The 26125-nt window shown below is 35.9% G+C and overlaps 1 protein-coding gene across 3 annotated transcripts; it reads left to right on the forward strand.

Annotated features, from left to right (window-relative positions):
- The first annotated feature begins 3238 nt into the window (after nucleotides 1-3238).
- On the forward strand, nucleotides 3239-25884 carry LOC129275881 (segment polarity protein dishevelled homolog DVL-3-like). 3 transcript variants are annotated; one of them, XM_064109467.1, is made up of 5 exons: nucleotides 3239-3602; nucleotides 6981-7050; nucleotides 12030-12182; nucleotides 12299-14267; nucleotides 14833-17053. In XM_064109467.1, the coding sequence occupies exons 1-3, from the start codon at nucleotides 3442-3444 to the stop codon at nucleotides 12159-12161; spliced, it is 363 nt and encodes a 120-aa protein (XP_063965537.1). In that variant the 5' UTR covers nucleotides 3239-3441; the 3' UTR covers nucleotides 12162-12182; nucleotides 12299-14267; nucleotides 14833-17053. The 3 variants fall into 3 exon arrangements, with proteins under 3 accessions (XP_063965537.1, XP_054768325.2, XP_063965536.1); XM_054912350.2 differs by lacking the exons at nucleotides 12299-14267; nucleotides 14833-17053 and adding an exon at nucleotides 19792-25884 and having other exon boundaries at nucleotides 12030-12157; XM_064109466.1 differs by having other exon boundaries at nucleotides 12030-14267.
- The last annotated feature ends 241 nt before the right edge of the window (nucleotides 25885-26125 follow it).

Here is a 26125-nt window from a genome sequence, read left to right on the forward strand (position 1 = left end):
GCGCGAAGCACGAGCTGAAAATTTTTGATATTGAGATCAGAAAAATTGACATTTTAAAGACTGATTTTAGGAATTAATGAAGAGCAGACACTTCACCAATAAACTAATGCGAACGTTAGCACGGACAGGAAATGATTTATATTAAGACCTTAAAATAGGGCAATCACTTTAAGTAGTCATGAAAAAGAAGCGAATGTCATTGCATAAAACAGTAATAACTCGAATTGCGAGGAAATACATTTGGTGTACAGTATATATTGATTTGAAAACGGGAGGTTTTAGTACAACACCATAATATATCTCGTTAATCAGTCTGTGCGAGCACCAGGAACAATGAATACATAGGCCCTGAGCAAATAATGTTTCATAAAGTTATGAAAAAATGCTTCTTATGTAATCCAACAAAATATAACATTATAAAAAATGAACAGGAATTTCTTCTTTCCCCACTACGTTTCTCTTCCTTTCTCCCTCTTTTTCTCCTTTTCCCATTTTTTTTGGGCCAGCCGATTGGGGGAGGGGCACGTGCACTAGCGTACCTACGGGGGGGGGCAGGGGGGCACTCTGCCCCCCTGACGAGCCACAACCCATACAAAAGACATATACCTGCCCCCCCTGACGAGCTTAAAAGACCTTTTTTGCCCCCCTGACGAACTTGAAGACCTTTAATGCCCCCCTGAAGAGCCTGAAGACCTTTTTTTTTTTTTTTTTTTTTTTTTGCTTGTCAAATTATTTTCTGGTACGAGAACCTAAATTTTTTTATTGAAGACCCTTTTTTTTTTTTTTTTTTTTTTTTTGCTTGTCAAATTTTTTGGCGGCCGATTTTGCCCCCCCTGTGGAAAATCCTAGGTACGCCACTGGGCACGTGCCCCCCATGCCCCCCCCCCCCCCGTAGTTACGCCACTGCCCCCACTGCACGGGGTCTTGACTCTTGGACAGAGCCTTTGGAGATTTAGCAAGTTTATGATAGACTTTCATACGACATTATGCTATATACCATCCATTTTTCTTCCCGCTCGTTATCTCAATCTTCGGCAGCTCGGTAGTGTACGTTATCTTGTCCCTATTCTTTATTTTCCAAGTTATATTTTGGCTAATTCCATTCTGCCTTTATTTCCCGCTTTTGTTTGCCTTTTTGTCATCTTTAATTTATTTCCCTATCTTACTAATCATGCTAATGTATTTGTATATCGGGGAGATTTGTTCTTTCTCACTTTTTCTTCTTTCCTTCCTTTTCCCGTTATCTTTCCGTTTTCCCTTTTTTATGTTTTTTCTTAGTTTTCTTTTCCCTTTTCCTTTCCCTTTCCCCTTTTTTCTTTCCTTTCCCTTTCCCTTTCTCCCCCTTTTTTTTTTCTTTTTCCCGTTTTTTTTTTTCCCGGTGAGCTCCGCCAAGGGGGGGGGGGGGGGGGGGGCAGCTTGCCCCCCCTTCCCCCCGCCTGTTACGCCACTGCTGTCCCCGTAGATACATTTTTAAGTGCTGTTCAATGCAATTTCATTATCATTATTATTATTAGTTGTTCATTGTAAAGCGCTTTGATCATATTATTTTTGGTTAAGCGCTATAGAAGTACCTGTTATGTATGTATAATTTTACAGCTAATTGATTAAGTTGTGGTTATTAGTAACGACCCTATTCATATTCAACAGAATTTCGTTTGATAACTTGTTAAGTTGCGGGATATTACAACTGTTACACGCATGGGTCCTTTTCACATCATTTTTCACATTGAAATCCCACAAAAAAAAACTAAACGCGTTTAAAGTTACCACTCTAAATTTCATGGATCTAAAAACAAATCCCGATCGGCTGTCGCTATATAGTGACCAGTCGGATTTAGATCTAAATCTTTAAGATGTATTTCTATTTTTTTCCTCAAATTATTATGGTCCGGGCTGAAAATATTTATATCTAAATAAATAGAGTAAATTTCACAAAGCAAAATGCTGAAAATTTCATCAAAATCGGATAACAAAATAACGAAGTTATTGATTTCTAAAGTTTATCAATATTTTGTGAAAACAGTTATATGCACATCGTCATGAATATTCATTAGGTGGGCTGATCATGTCATATGCCCACTTTCCTTTTTCTTATGTTATTACATGAAATCATAATTGTTTCATTTTTTCATACATGTGCAAATGATGTGTCTCCATTATGATGAAATAAGTTGCGGCAATAAATAACTAATGCACTTAATCAAGTGTCAATCCAATTGTTTTAGTTCTTGGTAGAAAAATTTAAATAAACATAATTTCATATAATAAAACACAAAAGAACAAGTGGGGATATGACATCATCAGCCCACCTAATAAATATTCAAGGAATAATGCAAATCTTTAAAATTCAATAACTTCGTTATTTGTTATCTGATTTTGATCAAATTTTCAGCATTTTGCTATGTGAGCTTTACTTTATTTATTGGGATATCTCCAGCCTGGACCGTCCAAGTTGTCAGGCTGAGAAGCATGATTCCCATGGTAACTATTGGATGAAAAAACCTTGTTGTCGGATAAAACATCCGACAAGACCTTTTATGAAAAGCTTTTTTTTTTTTGGTTGGGTTATGAGCCGATTTTTTTTAGGGAATCGTATATGGCCTACATGGGGCAAACATTTTCTGAAGAGTTACGAGAGAGCGAAAAAACAAATGAAAATCTAATTTTGTGCTATAGAATTTGATACAATGAATATTTGGAAAATAACATCACATTTAATGCCTTTCCATTCTTTTTTTTTTGAGGGGGGTGGGTGCAAATTCTTTGTGTTTGTGAGCTCGTGGATGCGTGAAGGGGGGGGGGGGTTCCCCTTCATTTTAGTTTTCGTTTACAAAGTATGTCTTTTCAAAGAAGTTATACTTTTGTGGGGTTAATGCCCATTTGGGAAAAAATATCCATGTCCATGCAATCATGAACTTCGTTTTATTCCTTTTCAGTAGCCCCAAGCCCCCAAGTTAATCTTACCGATTCTTTCGCTTTCTATTTGCCACACTTTTTTTTTTAAATCTCAGGTGATTTTATTTTAAAGGGGTTAGTGCATTTTGAATTGATTGCAGAACCATTGAAAACTGCATGTCGACGGAATTAATTAATACGGAACTAATTATTATGTCAAGAATTTATAAATAATCTTGAAACCATGGCCTGTCGATTGGGACCGACATTGAGAACAGGGAGGGGATTCAGATATTGGAAGAGCCTCTTGTTTATCAATGGCCGTACTGTACATACACACATCAGTGTGTCGACAAATCACATAGCTTTTGAACGTAGGCGCTAGGCCTATGGTGTTTGTGTGCGTTAACGTGTATTGTCTATGCAGTGAGCAGCGAAGTCGGCGAATCTCTGCCGAATCGAACGTGATTTTACGGGAATTATCTTCAAAAGGACTATATTTTTCTTCCTTGGATTCAAAATATTGTGCAAGAGGTCCCTCCAACAATGGAGGAGACTAAGATTATATATCATATAGACGATGAAGATACTCCATATCTCGTAAAATTACCAATTCCTGCCGCCGATGTAACACTCGGAGATTTCAAGAATGTCCTCAATCGGCCAAACTATAAATTCTTCTTCAAATCGATGGACGATGATTTTGGGTGAGTTATTTTGATGAATTCAAGCAATCATTCGGCTGTAGAGGCAAAAATATGATACCCTATTTTCTCTTCTAGCATGATGTAAATTTGTGTATATTTTTCCTGGAAATCTGCGAAGATATATAAGATTTTAGGCGGTCATCCGTTGATATTATGCGAATGTGTACGGACATGAAGCCATACCCTGTCTCCGCATCACCGGGTAACTCGTGGCGGCGTGACTTCAGTGTGCAGTATCTGTGTATAATCAGCTGTGCTGCAATCCCGTCAACGTTATGCCATGGCTGTAACGAAGTTAGACAGTGTTGCCAGTGCAACTTGTGCAACCTCATTTACCCATCACATCAGAGCTCATCAATGGACCATGTAACTTTAAACTAAAGTTTCTTGAGTACAGCGTTGACATTGTCATTTGCCTGGAGATAAAATTCATTGGCTTATCAAATTCAAAACAATGAGATATTGATAAAGAAATTTATTTTTTGGCCTTTGGGTGAATGATTTTCAGAATTGTGGATCACTATCCAGGAGAGATTTTTTTTTTTTTTTTTTTTTGGGGGGGGGGCTTGGGAGGAGGTACATTTAGCGTCCTCTTTATACAGAACATAATGTTTAATGTCTCCTGTTCGCCATCTCATTCTGGCGCTAATGCAGTTTCGCACCGGCAGACTTCGAGCAAATTTCCCCAGCAGAAATTGTTCACAAATGTCATGGCAAGTCTCTCGGTCACATTTCGAGGTCAAACTGCCAACCACTTTCCCAAATATCGCGATTGGGAACGGCCGATTTCGGCTCTGATCTTGACGTTATCGTTCAAATGGTCAGTCAGACATCGCTTCGCTTTTGGCTAATTTTGATATTGACTAAAAGTTAGCGACCAAAAGATTTGCCTGAGGCTTCTCACTCATTTCCTCGCATGATTTTGGTCGCTAACTTCAGTCTCTATAAAAATTCTGGCAAAGCGAAGCGAAGCGTGATGTCTGACTTAGAATTTGAACAATGATGTCTAGATTGAAGCGAAGCCGAAATACAGCCGTTCCTGGTCACAATGTTTGGAAATGCGGTGGGCATATTGACCTTGAAATGTGACTGAGAGACTTCCTATGACATTTGCGAACAATTCTTGGTGGGGAAGTTTCCTCGAAGTCGGCTGTTCAAAAAAACTGCATTAGTTCCTCTCATTCTGACAGAGAATACTCGGAGTTGGCTACATTTACCTTTCCTTCTCCTTGCTCTGGCCTGGGTGAGGTACAGTAGCAGATAAGACATGAACAAACATAAACAGGAAGTAACAAATAACAAATATTTGTGAAACAGTACTTGTACATGTATGTACTTTGTATGAATATTCATCAGGTGGGCTGATGATGTCAGCTTTACTTTTAATAGGTACATGTAATTATTTCACATTTTCATACATGTGTCTTTGATATATCTCCCTATAATAAAATAATTTGTAGAAATGAATATATCAAATCCATTGAATCAGTTTTCAGTCCAATATTTTTAATTATTGGATTACAAAATTTGAATAAACATAATTTCATATTATAATAAAATACAAAAGAAGACGTGGGGATGTGACGATGATTGCTCAGGAATATTCATGAAGACAGAATTGTTTCACCAAAATAATCAAAATCTTTAAAATGTCATAACTCTGTAGAAATTCTATAACTCCACTTTATAGATAGCTCTACTCAGTCTACTGTATTTATTTCAATATCGTGGCCAATTTGAAGATCAGTTTCATTGATAAAACCAGAAGCAGTATTAAATGGAGTACATTTGCCGCACAGTATGTGTATTGAATGGTAACCCTCAGAGATTTAGTTTTAAAGTAACCTGTTCAAAATTTGCATTGTGAAAATGTATGTTTTTTGCAAGTCATTACCAGTTGCAAACATCTTCATGTATAAATATAATAAAGTGTACATTGTACAGTACAAACTTAGCACCGAGATCTGAAATCAAATTGCATTGATTATAAAAAAGATGGCAATCTTGACTTTGGTCTTTCTTTGTTACATGCATTTTATCCAAAGATTTGTTTTCAATCCCTAGTTTGTATATGCAATGATGCAATCCATACATAATCTGCTGCATATAACCCGTTGATTACAGTTCTGTTGCCATGGAAACAAGGAGAAATTACATAGGGGCCCTGAAAAAATTACTGTACAATGTTTAAAGCTTGTCCAATATTTCATATTGATAGGCAGTAGGTTGTGGCATTACCGTGAAAATAAAAAAGAGGAAGAAAAAATATTTTGTGCATGATGAAAAAAAAAAGTACATGTATGTGTATTTGATACCATGTCGGTACTGTTCATTACATAAATGGTAAAGTTGCTATGAATTGTACGCGAAAAGGGCTAAGATATCACTTAGTACATGTAGAGGGCAGCATCCCATTGTGGATGTGTATGAAATACAATGTGGATTACATGATTGCTGATTTTTATCCTAATGGATTACAAATGGATTAATAATAATAGTTTAATTGCACCCACAGTATAGAGGAAATGTTGATTTGTCTGTGTACATGTAGTGTGTTTAGACTTGATGCAGACATCTGTAATAGACCACTACACTTGACCCTTATTTGACACGATGATGAGTCATGGATGCCCACTATTAAGAGTAGTGTACACTTTGCAAATGAATTGGGATATATGACTGATTCACTGTGAAATGAGATGATTTCATATTATTTTCACAATTCATCTGTGTTGAAGAGTTGAGTATTGTTGCCTAATGTACATATTTACATGTAGATGCAAACAGTCTTAATTACATGTAAAGTTGATTTGTAAACACAGATGTATACATACATGTACATGTACATGTTGTGTACATGCATGTACATGTACAGTCATGTCCAGTTCTCCAGTCTGTAAATGTTTATAAAGGTCTAGATAAAACTGCCTTAATGTTGTGTTTAATAAGGAGGTCATGTATTTGAGCTCTATTACTTTAGTACATGTATCCATACAATGTTATAATAAAATTATTAAAAAAGCTTTATTCATGTACAAATTAAAATTTGAAGCAGTGTTATTGAATAATATTTTAGAATCATGAAAGTATAAGCCTGCTAGTATTATTGAATTTTATAGAGATGGTTGTTTAAAGTATTCATGGAGTGCATTTTTTTTCTTCAGACATTTAAATGCCTCATGATTTATCCTGTAATGAGTGAACATTCTTAAATGAATGACACATGTGCACATGAATGCACATTGAATTTTCCAACAACTACAAAATATCATGTACAGTTATACTATAAAAAAAGGTTAGAAAAGTTTGAATGATTGTTGAATGTAATACAGTATGTAGTATTTCATTGATTCATTTTCTTATCTTTTCTTTCTGCAGAGTTGTAAAAGAAGAAATAGTTGATGATGAAGCCAAATTACCTTGTTTTAATGGCCGTGTTGTGTCATGGGTGAGTATGTAATTGATAATGATATACAGCTTTCAAATAACTCCAAATTATTATTATTTACTTATTTTAATATTTATAAATATATTAATTTTATTTTTATTTTTATTTTATTTATTTATTTATCCATCATTATTATTATTTTTTTTTTTTGGGAGGGGGGCTAGATCCCTCTTAAATCCACATTGACTACACACATCTGTGTATGGTACATGTACATATATTACATACCAAGTTATAAAGGAATTTGTGAATTTAAGTTAAAAAATACAAGATTTATCACCTTAAATGTACATGTAGCTCTACAAGTATTGTAAGCAGGAATATGGGTTGAACTTTAACATTAAACATTACACATACATATATATATTGCAAATACAAATCCTTGTTGAATGAAAGGTCAAACAGGTAATGATACATGTATGAAAACTAGTGAGGCATGAAATCACCAAATGTACCAATAAGAGTTTGCAAATTTCATTATTTGGATGACATATGAATATTGCACCTGAACTCTTGACCTTTTCCTTTAAGTTAGTGCTTGAACTTAAGTTCTAAAGAAACCACTGAGGAGATAGTGGCTTCTTGACGTCATCCGAGTCACAAATCCAGATGACTGGATCCGAAGAAAGTAATTTGCTAAATTACCAACTAGTCATTCTCAATTGCAGGACACAATTCACCACTCAAATTGCCATTCAAAACACTCTTCCCCTGCCACCGTGAGTGCATTTTAATGAGGTATGGGGTGGCATAAGGCACGTCAGAAATCAAATTGATGCCAAGTTGGTGGCTTTCAAACTTTCAGAAATTGATTTTCCATCTTCCTCACAAAGGAATGATCAAGTTAGGGCCTTAGAGTGTCTCAGACAGACAGGACAGAAATGTTTGACAGCCAATAATATGAACTTTGTATATAATTTACTCTGTGTATGTTAATGCACAGTGTGCTGATACATAATAAAAGTTACAGTTTTAATGTACATCACATGATCACATTGTAGTGCCAGATATTGTCTTGAGCTATGAAAATGAACTGGAGGCAAATAATCACAATTTACAGAGAAAAAATACAATATTGTCTTTAGTTATTGCTTGGAAGATTGAAACTACATGTACATGTAAGTACTTTTACTAAAGATTTAATTGATGCATGCTTGTGTATGTAAATTCACAATGTCAGGCAACAAAACCTAATTATTATTTGATTAACGTTTTTGTCTCGCCTGCATAGCAGAGCGAGACTATAGGCGCCGCTTTTCCGACGGCGGCGGCGTCATCAACATTGAAATCTTAACCAAGGTTAAAGTTTTGAAATGTCATCATAACTTAGAAAGTATATGGACCTAGTTCATGAAACTTAAGCATAAGGGTAATCAAGTATTACTGAACATCCTGCCTTAGTTTCAGGTCACATGACCAAGGTCAAAGGTCATTTAGGGTCAATGAACTTAGACCATGTTGGGGAAATCAATATCGAAATCTTAACCAAGGTTAAGTTTTTGAAATGTCATCATCACAACTTCTAAAAAAAGTATATGGACCTAGTTCATGAAACTTGGACATAAGGGTGATAGTGTATCACTGAGGATCCTGCCTGAGTTTCAGGTCATATGACCACGGTCAAAGGTCACTTAGGGTCAACGAACTTTGACCATGTTGGGGTTATTTGTGGAATTGTCATCATAATTTGACATTTTATGGATCTAGTTCATGAAACTCAGACGTAAGAGCAATTAAGTATCCCTGAACATCTTGTGCAAGTTTCATGTCACATGATCTAGGTCAAAGGTCATTTAGGGTCAACGAACTTTGATAATGTTGGGGGTATTGGTGGAATTATCATAACTTTAAAGTTTATAGATCTAGTTCATGAAACTTGGGACATAAGATTAACCATGTATCCCTGAATATCTTGTGCTTGTTTCTGGTCACATGACCAAAATCAAAGGTAGGGTCAATGAACTGCTCATGATTGGGGTATTTGTTGAATTTGCATCATAACTTAAAAAGTGTATGGATCTACACATGTAGTTCATGAAACATAGACATCAAGGGTAATCAAGTATGAATGATTGTTTTGCACATGTCTTACATGTAGGTCACATGATCATGGTCAAAGGTCATGTTGGGTCAATGGACTTAGTATTCTTTTGTGAATAATTATTTAATAGCTGTTTTCAAAGTCAGCACTGCTGCTATATCGAATCGCGTAATGCAGGCGAGACTGCCAGAGGCGTTCCACTTGTTAATTTTAAGTACTGGAAATGTCATTTTGATTTTCTTTCATGTACATACGCATATATTCTAATCATGTCCACTGTACATGTAGAAGTGTAATGCCATACTTTAAAACCCCCTTCATCTATAATCTTTTAAACCCAGTCAAATGAAATATTACATGTAGCTACAACTGTGCATGTACATTTGCATATTTTACATTGAATAATGTTCTGGCTTATGTTTATTGATCCCAAATCAATTGTTAAGTGAAGTGGAAAAATATGGTGCCATAAGTGGTGCTGCTACTAAAGTGTTTGTGATTTTGATTACATGCCCACTTGAGCCCAATCCGTTATTACAAGCCAGGCAAAAAGGCCTGACATTTCTCCAGCGAATGATTCCATCCTGAGGTGACGAAAAGTATTCTGTGATGTCGGCAATCCCTTTGAATGCCCGTATATGGCAAGAAACAACATGGCCCCCATATCACGGTGGAGTGACCAGCGGTGTTTGGAAAGCGGCAACATAGAAGTGATAGAAAGTAGGCTTTGCCCCGAGGGCTGAGTTTTAGCTCCCAATCGAGCCTTAATTGCAAGGCATACAAGTCATGATAGAATACATTTTTGTCATTAAGCTTCTCCATATTGCTTGCATAAATGATGTAGCAAGCAATTTACCTCTCACTTCTATGAGGTGCTAGTGATTTAAACTGCGCTATGGTGCTTTTATTGCCTGTTGATGGATAGGGATATATTGCATATTTCATAGCATAAAGATGACTTTTACCACTTCTATAAAATTCATTATTTATGTGTGTGTATTGGGTTGCTTGTCTCTGAAAGGGGACATCATACTTCGATTACTGTCTCATTGGGATCATCAAAACACACTGGTCAGGAAAATTACTATGGAAAATAGAAGTGTAGTTTACACAGGGGAGAATGGTGGGGGGGGGGGGTTCATTTTGAATTCAGAGAAAAAGTAGATTATAGACGAAAACAACACAAGGTTGGTCAAGAAAGAGGGTTTGACTTGTCTTTCTTTTTTTTTCTTTGTTTACACTGTACCTCTGTTTTTTTTAAAGGTAAAAGAAAGTAGCTGCAGCAAACGATTATTTCATGAGAAAGTCTTGGAAATCAACCTGGTTAAAGGAGACCATGTTATCATAGATCTACTTTATAAATAATACATACATGTACAAGTAGGGTCTACATGGTAGATCTTTGATAGCTCATGATTATACATGCGCCTGTACATGTACATCACGTCCACCATGATGTTACATTACATGAACATGTACTGTGCATACATGTACAATAACATGTACATGTACAATTGTAATGCTCCCCGTATCCAATGTTCTGTGTAGTCTGTGAGGTACATGTACATACATGACTACATGTATGTCCTCTGAGCGGCAATATCCTCTCTGTGGGTCAATCATCACCACTATAATCTCCATTATAACATGAATAGCCAAACACTTTACATTCAATGTCAGTTCCTAAAAAAGAGGATAAACAGGTGCATACAGAAAGACTAAGCACCCCCTCTTTAAGGATGAAGGATTAACAAAGGAGATGGATCCATGAGTGCTCACCTGTAATGTCTCATTGTAATGAGGCTGTATTCTTTTTGGTCAGTCCCAACAGTAAAGGGGATTAGTGGGACTGTTGATCCTTGGGATTTGGTGGGCTACTAATGAGAAGTCTTCAGACAACAACAAGGGAGGTAGGGGGATGCATGGTTGGAAGGGGTTCTTCTTTGTGTAAAATTTGCAAGCATGTAGCTACATGTACATGTACGCACATTTACAAAAACTGTGTGAATGTTATGTGTTAAACATCGTGTAAACAGAAAGCCGATTCTGCATCGGTAATTGGCGCGTATTTCATTTACTTTACCATTATGACGTACTTGTAAGCGCACGGATCCAGCGTTGTCTTTATCATGACGTATATTGTTGGTGCGCGGATCATTTCAGATTTTTGCCCCAAAAGCCGATTCTGAACCGCGCGCCGATGCAGCGTGTAAACGCGTTGCAAGATAAACCCAAAAGCCGATGGCTCGCGGTTCTGAACCAAAAGCCGATCACATGTAAACACGGTAAATTAGGCCTAACATGTACATGTTCATACCTGTACCATTACGATTACCTGCAACACACATATTTATTGGGGGGGGGGGGTGGATATCATAAATTGATTTTCCTCATTTTCAGTAGTTATATATTATTTGTAGTGTCCATGTCTTTGTCAAGATTTATTGACATGTTCCATGATAATGAATTCACAGAAGAGTCAGAGTTAAGTCGAAATTGGCTTCAAGTCGCAGCAGATGATGACGTCATTGCGATAAGAATTGAAGTTGCTTTAAATTTCAACAGGGAGGCTCGAATTAGACTTGAATTTCAATTTTTATATCCTACTATTCAGAACTTTGATCATTCAGATTTTAAAGGTTGAACTCTTGATATTAAATGCTCTTTTAATTTCTTTGAAAAGCAGATCACAACAGATTGTGTAGTATGCGCTGGGCTTTACAAGTTTGCAGAGCGCACTCACATTGTCCAGAGATGCTTGTGGCACTAGCCCAGCAACGATTCTTTTGTAAATAGCTACCTTACATGTATATTAACAAATCTTCAAATTCGTCCGAAATTACATAATGTAAAATTTAGATTATCCATCGTGCAATTTGATTTTGAATTCAATCTAACCTTGTGACTACATGTTTTTTTCTTGTATTTCATTGTACAGCTGGTGCCAGCAGAGGGCAGCACTAACGGGTCAGACACAGCGTCGGTCACAACAGATACAAGAGGGGACTCGCAACTCCCGCCAGAGAGGACAGGCGGTATAGGAGATTCTAGGCCACCTTCATTTCAGTAAGTCTGGACTAGGTCCCATTTGGTCCAAATTGGACCTTGGTATATATGGAAGTTCCCTTTCCCAAAGCTAACATAGAGGGCACATGTCTCCCAATCTTTAATCCAGCGCCAATTCACTCATCTTCCCTCCTCACCAAGGTCCAATCTGGACTAGGTCCCACTAGACTTGGACCCAGTCTACATAATTGGGTTTTGCACCCTTTTTTAAACCAGGGCCCCATTCTATAAAAGTTACTATCGTGACAACCAAGTAACAACTACATAAAATGTACATGTATGCCATCCTATGATCATTTTCATGGAATCTGTCTTAAATTTGCTGATGAGTATCATTGTCACCATGGTAGTTACAATTAGATGGCAAATGTTCGCTAAGAGTAACTTTTAATGCTACAGATGTTGTCATATTGAGTAATTCTGGGGACCGTTTCATGAAAGGACTTGTTGGACGTTTTATCCGACAAGTCCCACTGTATCCGACAGTTACCATAGTAACAGTGCTTCTAAGCCAATCACAATCAAGGAAAGTTGTCGGGTCTGACAAATTGTTGGACAAAAATGTTGATGAAACGCTCCCCTGGGGTTAGTATGAAGACAGAATGATACCAGATTTCGGTATTGTTATAAGATTGGTTGCAACTACATGTAAATATAATAAACCATGTACTTCAAATCAGTAATGATTTTTGACATTGTTTACAAGGATTACATGTACATGTAGGTGCCTGTTTTTTAATATATAATATTTTTACCAAATAAAGAATGTGAGTAAAAATTGAAAATGAAGGAATAGCACAATAATGCCATTGACTTAAAAATGAATGGGTATGAAAAAAAGAGCATGAGAGTTCTCCAGTAACAAGTTTCATTCCACACTCCACAATGACAGGGTATATTAGGTATGCCTATTAAAGTTTAAAGCTTCATCTAAAAGGGCCTGTAACATAGAGCTTGGGAATTGATCATAGGGCTGTTTTCTGCGATTGATCGCATTGATTATCATTGTGTATGATCAATCATAAAAATGAGCCTCATAATTAATCACAAAACTTTATGTTGCATGTACAGGGCCATCGGGAGTATTAACTCCAGGATCAGAAATGCAAATGTGACTCGGGCTGCAGAATGGTTTTGAAGGGGGCAGCGGGGGAGGGGGCTGACCATGTAAAAAATCACAATCAAGTGGTCATTTCTATGTTTTTGTACACAATTTTGGAACTTGTGCTGCCCCCGTAAACTCATCCCCTATCACTCTGCAGTTAATACATGTATGTGGAGTTGAGGGAATATCTCAAACAAACTTTCAGCAAGGCTAAATGCAACAGCACAGACAGCACTTGAAAGAAGACGAAGCCCCAAGGAATGCATGACATTCGTAATTCATGGTGACATGTGACAAACTCAACGTTGTCGTGGAGGTCGCAGATGGGTATTGATGAAGGGGGAACGAAGGTCCGGCCCCAGTCATAGACTTGACAATGCCAAAGAGCTTTTCATGGATTAGTCTTCATGTTTTAAACTCATGTTGGTGCGATTTCTTGCAAGGCTTGTGATTAAAAGTTGGGTTTGAATTCAAATTATGGACCTTAGCCTCCAGCTATACAAAATTATTAAGTGCCAAAATGAGATCCACCCCAAATGACCGCCCCAAAATTGTTTTTCAAGTTTTAAGAGAACCCCTGTTAATTGCTAGTGGGTTAAATTCAAAGTGTCATTAGGATGAATGATAATAGGAATACATACTGTACATACATGTATTATGCCCTTGCTCAGAATCCCCCCCCCCCCATCCATCCCAAGATACCCTTCACTTTTCCATTTTAAATCAGAGTAATAGCATCTTTGTTATTTGTATAATGTGTATGTACAATGTATGCAAAGTTTATTGTAATTTTCTATGTGTAATTCATTTCTATTGTTAATTGAAGCAATTTAGCCATGTCATCAAGGTCAGCTTCACTCACTCAAAATATGTTTAAAAGCAACAAAAGAACAAAAAAAGATAGAGAGAACGTACATGTATGTAAAGCAAAACAACTTGTTAAGGAAAAAAAATATAGAGACTTTGGAGAACAAATTACTCTGGGGAGTTAGTCCTTATACCTCGGTCACATTTGCTCTACGGCGGCCGTACGGCGAGTCGAAAACAGTTGTTTTATTGAATTTAATTCAAGCCTCCGTAGTGTAGCTGGTTAAAAAAAATGTTCAAACGGCTTATTTCGACTTGCTGTACGGCCGCCTTAGAGCAAATGTGACCGAGGTACATGTATTAGACTCAATTCCAGACCTTCAAATAATACCCCTTTTATAAACCCATCCTCCAATTAGCCGCCTAAGAGTAACGCGAATAATTCAATAAAAATTGCGTTCACAAACTCCGAAAATAATCCGCACTATTTTTACAAGTGCCCGTCCTGAAAAAGGCAGATAATCGTCATGGCAACCGCACACACCCCCTCCGATGCGGTTGTGTTGGAAAAGGGTGACCTTGTGACCGCACCATGGCAATTATCTGCATTACTTTGGATTGCGTTCATAAAGTCAAAATCTAGTCCCGATGCCGCTATTATGCAGATAATTGCAGCATCAAAATAATGCGGATAACTCTGGTCCTCCTCCGATTTTACAACCAAATTATGCTGCTATTAGCCGCATAATTGGGTTTATGAAAGGGGTATAAGATACCTGTCTTGTAGATGCCAATTGCCTTTTATTCCCCCCTTACAAATCATATCTCAAGAAAATGTCAGATGTCATCTTCAAGTTGAATTCTTTTGGGAAATAGAAAGGAGGGATGGGAAAGGTTTCTGTGATGTTGTTTTTCATGAGAAATTGCCTTCCCATGAAGTGCTATGAACTTTGAGATGAGGCAGCATCACTTTCACTTGGAATGCATCAAGCTGTGCACAGGTGTAGAAAATAAGATGGATTGTCCGTTTAAAGGGAATAAACAACCTTAATATCAACCTATTAAAGAAAAAAAAACAACACAAATCTTAAATGGAAAAAGAATGGTTAAAAGCAGAATGCAACCGTGGCCACAAGGTGTACATGTCGTTTCAAATGCATCTTTATACCAACTGTTTGTAAAAACTTATACATCTAGTATAGATGAAGGCAAGAATTTCATTTTCGTACATGTACAATGTACATGTGTATGTAGTTTTTCACAATTCAATTCCCTAATCATAGTTAAAAGAAATCAAATGCAGTATGCATTGAATTGAAAATTTGATTCCCCCCACATTATTATTTTTTTAAACAAATCAAACCAAATTATAATGTTTAGTTTGTTTACCAATTAAATATCTTGAGATAGGATGTTGATCATTAATTTACTACATGTATTAGATTGGTTCTAATAAAGATTCAATGTGTTTGGACAACACTGTATTTTGTCATGATACATGTAATATTGGTTTTTAAGAAATGCCCCCAAATAATGACATTAAACTTTTATTGGTAATGGTCAAGGAATACTGAAAAGTAAATAAAGCACAATCAAAGAAATGAATAAATACATGATTGAATACCCTTTAATTCACTACAAGTGACAAGCCCTTCTTGTATTAAGAAAAAAGACACTCGTGTACTATAAATTTTTTTTTGCATAAGACAATATTTGTTGTTCATAGTACAGTTGTATTCAAATTTAATTATCTTCAGAAGATTCATCATTGCTAATAACGAGAAGTGTCGTTTGGATTTAACTTGTCACGTCCTATATTTTATTATACTCATTAAAAAAATAGATTTTGTATAGATTTTTAAGCTTTCTTGCCAATGGACTTTACCCTGTAACAGCTGTCACTAGTGTTGTGTGTGAAAAAAATATTCAACGTCAATCACATGGTAATCTGTATTAAATCAGGAGATCCAAACATAAACATGTAAACAAAACATGCCAACATTGATCCCTGTCCAGTCAGTATACATGTACATGTATGGCCTTTTTAATAGAGTGTATTGGATACATTTGGTTCATATGTGAATGTTATTATGTAGCCTGGCCTATTAACTGTACATTGTAAATTCACGTGTTCATTCTGATGCCAAATTGATATTGCTCACTAATTAATTGATTGATTGCATCAGCATGTTAATGCAGGTTAATGTCAAAACAGACTGATATTAGAAGCTGTGACATAATACCATCACCATCTTTTCTAGAACTTTGAAATGGAATTTAGAAATCAGATGGTATCTAATTATGAACTTAGACGGTTTTCTACACATTTATTGAAAAGAGCGCAGAAATGCTGAAGTCCCCTCCAGCCACCCTTCCCTCGGTTTTTCGGTCCCTGACATTGAGGATCAATTATACAATATCTATTACTACTTTGCATACTTTAATCCATAGATTTTAAGTACTTTTTTATGCTGACCCCTTTTTGGACCTCAACGCACAGACCTGTGTCTGATCATTTCAGTATCTTTCACCAGCAATATTTATGAGTATTTAGAAATAGAATTGCTCGAGGGGTTTTATGATAGCCAAGGAAATAACCAAAATAATTGAAAACCCCCATTAGAGGCTGCAGATGATTAAAAAAATAAGATGAGTGTTTGAAGTGTGTTCATGACTTACTGTGCATTTGAACACTTATCAATTGAGTCTCAATTTGAGAGATAGCTCTGGATTTTGTTGTTCCTATTTAGTATTGCCCCTTGTTTAGATTTAGTTGCATCTTGCAATAAGTCTTGATGTATTTATGACATTCATGGGAAGCATCTGTAACGCTGCACTCCCTTGGGGCCTGTTTACACCAGAGGAAACAAAGCGGTTTGATTGGGTTGAAAATGTGATTGTTATAGTGGGTAATATATTTATTTAAGTACTATGATCAGATTCGTGTACAATGTACATGTATGTAATTGAAATGAATTCGTTTTAGCAAATTTATCTGTGGTTTGGTCATAATTTACCTAAATTTAGGTATATCTAAATATCACAAGTTTAGTAGTACTACCGAGTTACATGTGTACGCGTGTTGCACTTATTTGTGGAGCGTTGTGGCCCAGTGGATTAGTCTTCGGACTTTGAAACAGAGGGTCGTGGGTTTGAATCCCAGCCATGGCGTAATTTCCTTCGGCAAGAAATTTATCCACATTGTGCTGCACTCGACCCAGGTGAGGTGAATGGGTACCCGGTGTGATTTATTCCTTGAATGCTTTAGCGCCTATATGGCCGCTCAGCTACAGCCGGGGTAATAATATACCAAGTATATTTCAGCGCCTTGAGCACATAATCAATGTGGATTTGGCGCTTTAGAAACATATATTATTATTATTATTTATTTCCTCGTGTAGGCTCCTACAATGTACACATTTTGAAAATTACATACATGTGATAGGATAATGATGCCATAATATGCATTCAAAATTACTTGTCTGATCAGGTTCTCAGAGAGGCCCTGTAGTAATACTTTTATGACTGCTATCATTTGTGGATGGCTTTGTGTAAATATGTATGCATTCTTTACATTGTGACAGAACTAATGCGCTGATGCAGTTGGCCCAATGACCTACATGTACATGTACAGCTTGTGTTAGACCAAATCATGTAGCTTGAGATGTGGGACGAATACTCTCTCTTTTAATTAATTCATATGATTGAATCATTGAATCTTTCATCCTTTCATCATTTACATGTAACCCATTCATTCATTCATCCATTTATCTGTCCATCCATCCATCCATCCATCCATCCATCCGTCCGTTCGTCCGTCCATCCATCCATCCAAATTAAAAATTTCTGAACATGAAATGTGCATCTTCCTTAAGTCTTAAATCAAGACTATTTTCTACACAGTATTCACAAACTGACCTTGAACCTTTTGTTATTCCTTGAACAAAGAACTGAATACATATCTCTGAAAAGGAGGTGTGAAACCTGCCCCTATTTAATGATCCATTTGAATAAGATCAACCACAATGCTATTCTGTCATCAGGTTGAGATCCATATTTAACAGCTCGAATGTGTATGTACATGTGCACTGTACAGATATGGCGTGCATTCTGAAGTGCATAAAACTTCTTGACGTCCTTCTAATGCAGAAAATATGTCACATGTACAGTCTACACACAGTAGATACATACAAGTATAATGAATATTGATTATTCTAATCAATGTCAATTTTAATAATGACTGATTAATTTGATTTTACCATTTATATTTTAGCACAATATACATGTAGATTTTGATTATTAATATTACTGTATGATTAATTATAAAACAATTTTTGTGCTCATGATATTATTAATATGAAATGTGCTTTTCAAAAATATCTTTATATCTTGAAGTAGGCCAAGTGGAAACGATTAGAATTGTGCAAATGTAGTATCAACATAAACAACAAATACAAATTTACTCAAAAATTATGAAATAATAAGGAAAATATATCATACCTTTATAAGTACATTTATACACAACATCATCACATATCACTTTGCATTATGAATGTCAGATATAACACTTGAGTATTTTCTTCCCAACACAAATGCAGCATGGATCAATATTTATACCAGAAGGCTTATTAATGTCATCAACACACACGGCAAAGTATACAATAAGAGTTATGCATGTGGAAAGTTAATTACATTATGACATACCCCTCATTGTCAATTACCTGCGAGGTATCCATGCACTCAGAATGCAAGATGCTGCACTTAACCCACTTTCTTTCTTAATTCAATTTTCTAATTTGTAGTTGATGTACAGGCCTGTGCTCAGGCACCACTTGACTTTATAAAAATTTCGGGTTCGATGTACTTCCATGTTGGGGTCAGACAGGGCAGGAAATAATTTTGATTCTTTAGGGGCTATTTTTTTCTATATTTGGGTGATTGCAATTTTTTTTTGGTATCAACAATTACAGGTATTAGAAGCAAATATCAAAATTATTTATGCCATAGTCAGCATAATCTTGAATATTTTTTGTGACAGATCTTCGGGCAACTGTAGAAAGAATGGTTGCCCCAAAGCATGCATTTTGGGGGAATTTTAGGGGCGATTTGGGCTTTTGTGAGGGCAAAATCGCCCATCGCCCTCATGTATTTCATATGTTGGGGTCAGAAATACTACTTTGGTGTTGATGATTGTGTGTGAGAGATATGTAAGCTTGAAAACCACCCTCCACCCAGGAGAAGATGAATACTGGCAGGAATGCATTCCTACTATGAATGCTGCGAGCACTATTACTGGAGCACCATTGAGAAATATTTGTGGATATATGTGCATTGTGCATGATACAAACTTATAATTAAATACAAAATATTTTAATAAGGTAAACTATTAAGATATAAAAATGTGAAGTTACATTTATTTAATGTGTGTCTATTTTTGTTGTATTTGCTGATTTTACTCGGGTAGAGTTGACCATTTTGATTATTAAAGGGATTATGTCTTGTTGTCATGTTGAGCCACAAAATAGTTTCCTACATTCTGTAATCACTTTCAAAACGTCAAGACTCTTTCTAATATTGTCATATTCCGCATCTAATTTTTTAATGGTTTTAGCTTGTTATTAACATTAATAATTCAATCATACTTGTACTGCAGATGTCACAAAGTATCATCTTTTATAATGAAACGTACCAATTCGGTGTTCATGCTATTTTTTTTCTACAGTTCAAGTGGAGGAGGTGTTCAAGATAAATTTGACGACACAGACACATGTACAGAATCAGAAAGAAGCTCAAGAAGAGGTTGGTTTGCATGTTTCTCTTTCTTTTTTTTCATTTTACCCACATTTTATTTTTTGAGAAATAAATTACTTTGGTCATATATACATGTTGATTGTTGCTTTGCCCATTTCACATATAACCACTAAGCTGCTCCAGTGCATGCTATCCATAGGGGCATCTGACAGGTGTCGTTCAGATATGGTATGGCAAACCATGAAACTGAAAGTGATGAATGGTAATTGTTTGAACAAAACTTTTGATGAAAAAAGTACATATTTGTTTACATTTTCTTTTATTTTCTATGGGCAAAAGGGTATGTATTCAAATTTATTCATTTGGAATCATTCCCTTCTCTCCCTAAATCAGCACTTTATTTAAATCAAATGATGAACACCTTTTTTTGCTTGCCCCCCCTTTTTTTAAATATTTGTTTGCCCCTTAAACTTGTCTCTCTTTCATATGTCTTTGGCATGAATTGTATGATTTATTTCTTGACTATAATAGTAATCTTAATGAACTTATTGTCTTTTGAATTTAAAATGTATTGGGATAATCCACTCTAGTCCAGTTCAGTGAAGAGATTGAAAAAGCACCTCCCAAATAAGAAATTTTATATTTTTTGGGAAATGCAAACAATACAGTTTTGCTCTTAGCACACGTTTTTGGAGAAAAATGTGGGATTTCTGCTTGTTGCAATAATTAATTGTGTACATACATCGGTGTAAAAGCATTATATTTTTTTGTATCACAATTTTATTTGCATGGTGTATCACTTTAATATTTGATGCAAAAACTAATATTCCCAGTAGTATTTCCACAGCACAACCCTGTAATACTAACGAATAAAAACTTGGGTATTCCTTGGCAAAATGTATTGTACTCTTGTTAAAAAACCCCTCTCATTTCCCCTGCATTGTAGCATTGTAGACTCTGCAATACAAAAGAAACTATTCTCAAGTGGGTTGAGAAAGCAAGATGATCAAATGCAGAGAATATTGAAAGCTTTGGCATTTGACATTTGGACAAATCAGTTTGCATGAATGCTATCAAGTACAAGTACATAGATCTTCAAACTGAAAGGAGGAAATAAATATGCAGTCAATGCTTGAAAGAAAAGGCTAAAGGAAAATATCTGGAGAATGCATAAGAAAAGTGCAATATGAGTGTGCCTACCCTGGAGACGGGTTTATTCTCCAGAATTATCTTTCCATTTGCGACATCCCTGGCCCTGGTTCTTAAAAATCAAGATTCCTAATAGGAGTGGATTGAGGTTTCTTATCGGAAACGGGGGAGTGCTCTGTCCGTGATATTCATTCTAGCAGATACTTCTTCACAGGGCCTATTCTCTGAGCACTGACTCAGTCATTTGATGTCCATCCATCTTTTCTATCATTTCCCTTGAATTTGTATTCTATGTTTTTTTTTATATTTTTAACGTCATTCAGATCCTTTTCACTGTCTTTTTTGGTGCTTGATTTTTTCTATTTTCCTTCCATATTTCCTTTCTTTTCTCTATCTGTCTGTCTTTCGTTTGTTCTTTCTTCTTCCTCTCTTTTTTCCGCCACTCTTTTTTATTTCCCCTATTCTTTTTTTCTCTATCTTTCTTCAGGACCCTGTGATAGAAAGCCTAGTGATTGATCTTAAGGTTGATTTCTGTGATTGATGGCATTGGTCATTGTGTAAAATCAATTGTAAATATCCAGAGTGTAATCAATCTCTAAACTTTGTGTTACCGGAACCAGAGCATCTATTGCCATTTTCTATTTCTATGTTTCTTGGCAGGTCTCTGTCTTTTCTCTTTTTGTTTCTTCTCGATCTCTCTCTCTCTCTTGCTCTTGGACTCTCGATATTGTTCTCTTTCTCGACCTTCTCTTCTCATCCGCTCTCCTCTCTCTGTTTTATAATTCTTCACATTTATCTCTTAATAACCCAAATGTGACAATTTTTAGTTGTCACAATTCCTTCTGTGTTAATGTCATCCTTGACTTTCTTGAAATGCTTTTCCAGGTCATGATCTTCTCTATTTCTTCCAGTGTTATTCCCTCTCCAGCTCTCTTTCTCCCCTCTCTCCTTTCTCCACCGTTCCTTTCTCCTTCCTTTCTTTTTGCCCCCTTTCCCTTACATCCTTCCCCATACACTCCATCTCAAGTTATTTTCTTTCTCCTCCATCTCTACATTAAGAGCCCATTTGCCTCCCTACCTCGCTCTTCCACCGCCAGTTCAGAAATCTTGCCCCAGGTCGCCACGTCTGTAGCAATTTTTGCCCAAATGAATAAGAAATGGTCGAAATTCAACCCGGCGGTGTTTTGTAATGCGGTCGTTTGTTGTCGGGGCATAAGTCCCCACGTGCATGTTTGCATGTAGGAGAGGGGAGAAGAAAAGCTGGGATAACGGTAATGCATTTGTACAGGTTGCAGATGGGGTATTGGTATTTAAACGGTTTTGCGCCATGCAAGGCGGTGATGTGAGGAGAGATAGAGAGAGAGAGATGCAGTATGCTTTTATCCAGAAGACTTCCGACAATAGTGACTCATCAGGATTTAGTCTTTAGTTCAAGACTCCAACCTGTATTATTTGATAAAATTATATTAAATATTGACTAGGGTTTGATGTTGTATAATAATGAGTAAACATAGTTAACATAGAATAGAAGTATGAAATTTGTTTTTGATAATACCCATATTTGGGTTTTTAATGGCATAAAATAAGGATCTCACCTCTACTTGTCTGCCCAGTCAAAGACTATACGATGTATGCTTTAGTCATGAGTTTGTGTGTGTGTGCATAGAAGGCGAGTCTATCCCTGTGTTTCCTAATAATATGCGCAATATTGCTGATTTAGTCATTATCCTGAAATTGGTTTTTTACTTGAGAGTAGCTGGATTATCATTTGATGAATCTGCCTTTTATCCATTTTGCGATATATTGAAGATGTTAGATAAGGATGTGGTTGCAATGCAAATGGAGAATCTAAGTGCGGAGTAAAAAATGTTTATTTAAAAGTTATTAGATTTGAAAGTATGATGTACATTCATTAGTCCAAATACAGAAATTGAAGAAAGAAATGCAGTTGCGAAAGCTACTGTAATGTTACTTTTAAGTCTATTTGAAAACAACGATGCAGATTATCAATGTTATGATGTATTAAGAATATGAATTTCACCAAAATAAACATATCTCTTCCTTTTTTTTCCTGGGGGAAATTATTGGAATGAACCTTGTGATATGCTTTAGGTTTGTAGAAAAGACTGTTTTAGATAGGGTGATATTGTTTTATGCTGGACAACTTAAAGGGGAAGTTTACCCTGACAAAAAGTTTATGTAAAAAATTGCAGAAAAAAAAAAAAATATTGCAGAAGGTTTGAGAAAAATCCATCAAAGAATAATTCTTTTTAGAATTTTTATTATTCGATTTGTGATGTCAATTGTGAGCAGCTTTTCTACATATCGGATGGTAAAAAAATCAATGAAATGTCATTTTCTCAGAAAATTGAAAATGGTATTTTTACTGTACCTTCAGTATATCAATAGACAAATCATTTCACACCCGTTCCTAAAAAGAAAAGTAAAATAAGTCATCACAAACGATTAAAAACTTGAAATTTATGCATTTTATATATTACATTACATATGGGGCAGCTGCTTGTTTATGATGTCACAAATCAAAAACTTGAAATTCTAATAACTCAATCTTCAATGGATTATCCTCAAACCTTCACCAATATTTTTTATTATTTTTTCTGCTATTTTTACAACAAACTTTTCTGTAGGGTGAACTTTCCTTTATTAAAATTCATATAGGACTTCTTGATTACCAGGGAGGATTTACATCGGTCACTAGCTTGAACGCTGCTTTTGTTTTTCAGTCCCGTTTAATTTTGGAAAGGTCATTGAATGTCAAATATGGCATCTTCCTTGAACCAGAGCTGCGTTCAAAATCAAATGAAGAAATACCGCAGAGGAAAAAAATATGGTATAGAAAGGGGAGTGGGCTTCAATTTGATGATTGAAAAGCTCCGTTGCTCAGGTGTGTTTCATCATTGTAATGAAGCTAAAGAATAGATCCCATCCATTTCTTGAAGAATACAGATTGTGGAAAAGGTGACGCGATCAGACCCCGTTCACACTTGAATGATAAACTTGGGGAGTGTTTCTTGAAAAGATTTACCAATTATTTTCATTGACTGATGTTATAAGCTACTGCAAATCCTTGCATCCGATTGGCTGAGGGAAAATTTGTCTGTGAAAATCACTGTTGAAATTTTCCATGCAGTACTCTCCTGCAATCAGTCCAACATTAATGTGCCCTTTACACCTGTTTGATCCGAAAAAAATACTGAGCATTTTCTGATTATGAAATCTCTACCTTGATTGGATGGTATTTTGCCAGTGTGAAAGCATATTGTTTGTTATGTTTGTGTTTGCTATGATACAGTGATTGAATATTTGATTGTACTGGCCTCAGAAGTAATAACAAAAACAAAGTCAAAATGAAAACACAGAAAAACAGAAAGTTAGAGCAGCATCGAAAATCCTTTTAAATCCATCTTTGCGAATGTTTTCTTTTTGGGTGAGAATAGGTCACAGGTACCAATGGTAGGCTTGATTAAATGACAGCTACGCATGCATCGCCATATCCCAATTACACGAACGGGTAGGTGTGGATGTGACGCCCAGGGAGGCTACGCTTCCACCGTCGTCGCTCGACCATGCAGCAGCGCACCTTGCCCATAACACAAGCATTGGCATTCCAAGGGGAAGAAAATGACAAATATCATTGATGGGGGCAAAAATGATTTTAAAAGGGTTAAGGATTTTTTGGGCGGAGCAATCTAATCTTGTAGAGCATGTACTCACGCGAGTTATGTTGTTAATGGGATTTGCAGCCCGAAGAGAATCCTCAATCAAATTATGTACTTCTACATAATTTTCTTTTCATATGAATGATATTTTTTAAGGAGGGGGGGGGGGGGTAATTGGCCCCTCTATCCCGAATGGGAAGAGCATGGAATTTTATCGTCGTAAATTTTATCAAGCAATTTATCACATATTTCCCTTTAATAATGATTTGCTGTCTGATTATCTCAAATTCTCATTCACATATTCAGTGTCGAAGAAACCCAAATCAATGATTCTCCTTGTTTGATATAAAAAAAATGGGGCATTCCTTTTTTGAAAGTATAGTATCTTCAATAAAACATGAAAGCCTGTAGTGTCTGTATGGCAGGCCTATATATTTACATGTATTTTCCTGACCCTAGTAATTATCAATCATCATCATCCCAGAATGGCAAAATAATTTAGGAGCACTATTCACCTTGATAACCATTAGGGAGATGATTAGGGGAAAATTGATTGGTTCTTTTATATAGCGGCACTTCAAACAGCAACATTTAGCAAAAAATATATGAAAAAGGAGGGTACTTGACCTATGGTTGGAAACATAATCCTGTAGCTATTCAAACTTTCCAAGTAAGGTGAGACGACCTGGGAAAATCATACTGGAGTGGAATTCTGGCAGGTACTTCATAGTTATTGCCCCTTGTGACATGTAATGAGTAATAGAATGTTCTTTAATAGACAAGAAATAATGTATGCAGAGCTTGAGAATGGAGAGAGAGTTGGGTAGTGCCGATATGTGGAAATAGTTTTGTCTTCTAAAGTTGATTTAATTTGGTTCGTGATTGATTTTACCCCTAATTAATCTGGAAAAAGGATTTGTTTATATATATATTTTTTCAATTAGGAGCTGTATACATGTTGAGTGAAATAGTAAAATGATGTCATGCTTCCATACATTGCCATTATACATTGTAAGTTTGAAGGTTTTTTTTTTGTATTCATGGTTTTAGAGTGAAATGAATGATGATAATAATAAAATGCTAGTTTCTGGAAACATTCAAGAAGCTTACAAAGATAAAAGAGAACTCCATACTAACTGTTTTTTTTCTTCAAATTCTCTTTGATATTCAAAGTTACATCGGTGAAAAACCAATTCAATTATGGGGCCTAAGATTTTAGGCTGATAAAAGTAGTGAAAAACAAAAGCGAAAAGAAAAAAAAGAATTGGAAATTTCTTCATGATGGACTTTGAATACTCAGAAATGTTTATCCAATTGGTCAGGTTGATTAATCTCCATTCGTCTTACAAACGGTTTTCTTTTAACCAACAGTTGGTTCATACACGTATATTGACCAACCCAATATCTTTTCACTGTGAGAGTGAATGAATGATATTTCAACAGAAATATGTTCATTATTTGCTCTCTGTGCCTGTA

The sequence above is a fragment of the Lytechinus pictus genome, chromosome 14, assembly GCF_037042905.1.
Source record: "Lytechinus pictus isolate F3 Inbred chromosome 14, Lp3.0, whole genome shotgun sequence".
NCBI lineage: Eukaryota > Metazoa > Echinodermata > Echinoidea > Temnopleuroida > Toxopneustidae > Lytechinus > Lytechinus pictus.

Bases quoted from the DNA above. Each gene is read 5' to 3' on its own strand.
- LOC129275881 (XM_054912350.2), top strand. From the start codon at position 3,442: ATGGAGGAGACTAAGATTATATATCATATAGACGATGAAGATACTCCA. The intron at 3,603-6,980 runs GTGAGTTATTTT...TTCTTTCTGCAG, and splicing joins TCGATGGACGATGATTTTGG to AGTTGTAAAAGAAGAAATAG. The intron at 7,051-12,029 runs GTGAGTATGTAA...TTCATTGTACAG, and splicing joins ATGGCCGTGTTGTGTCATGG to CTGGTGCCAGCAGAGGGCAG.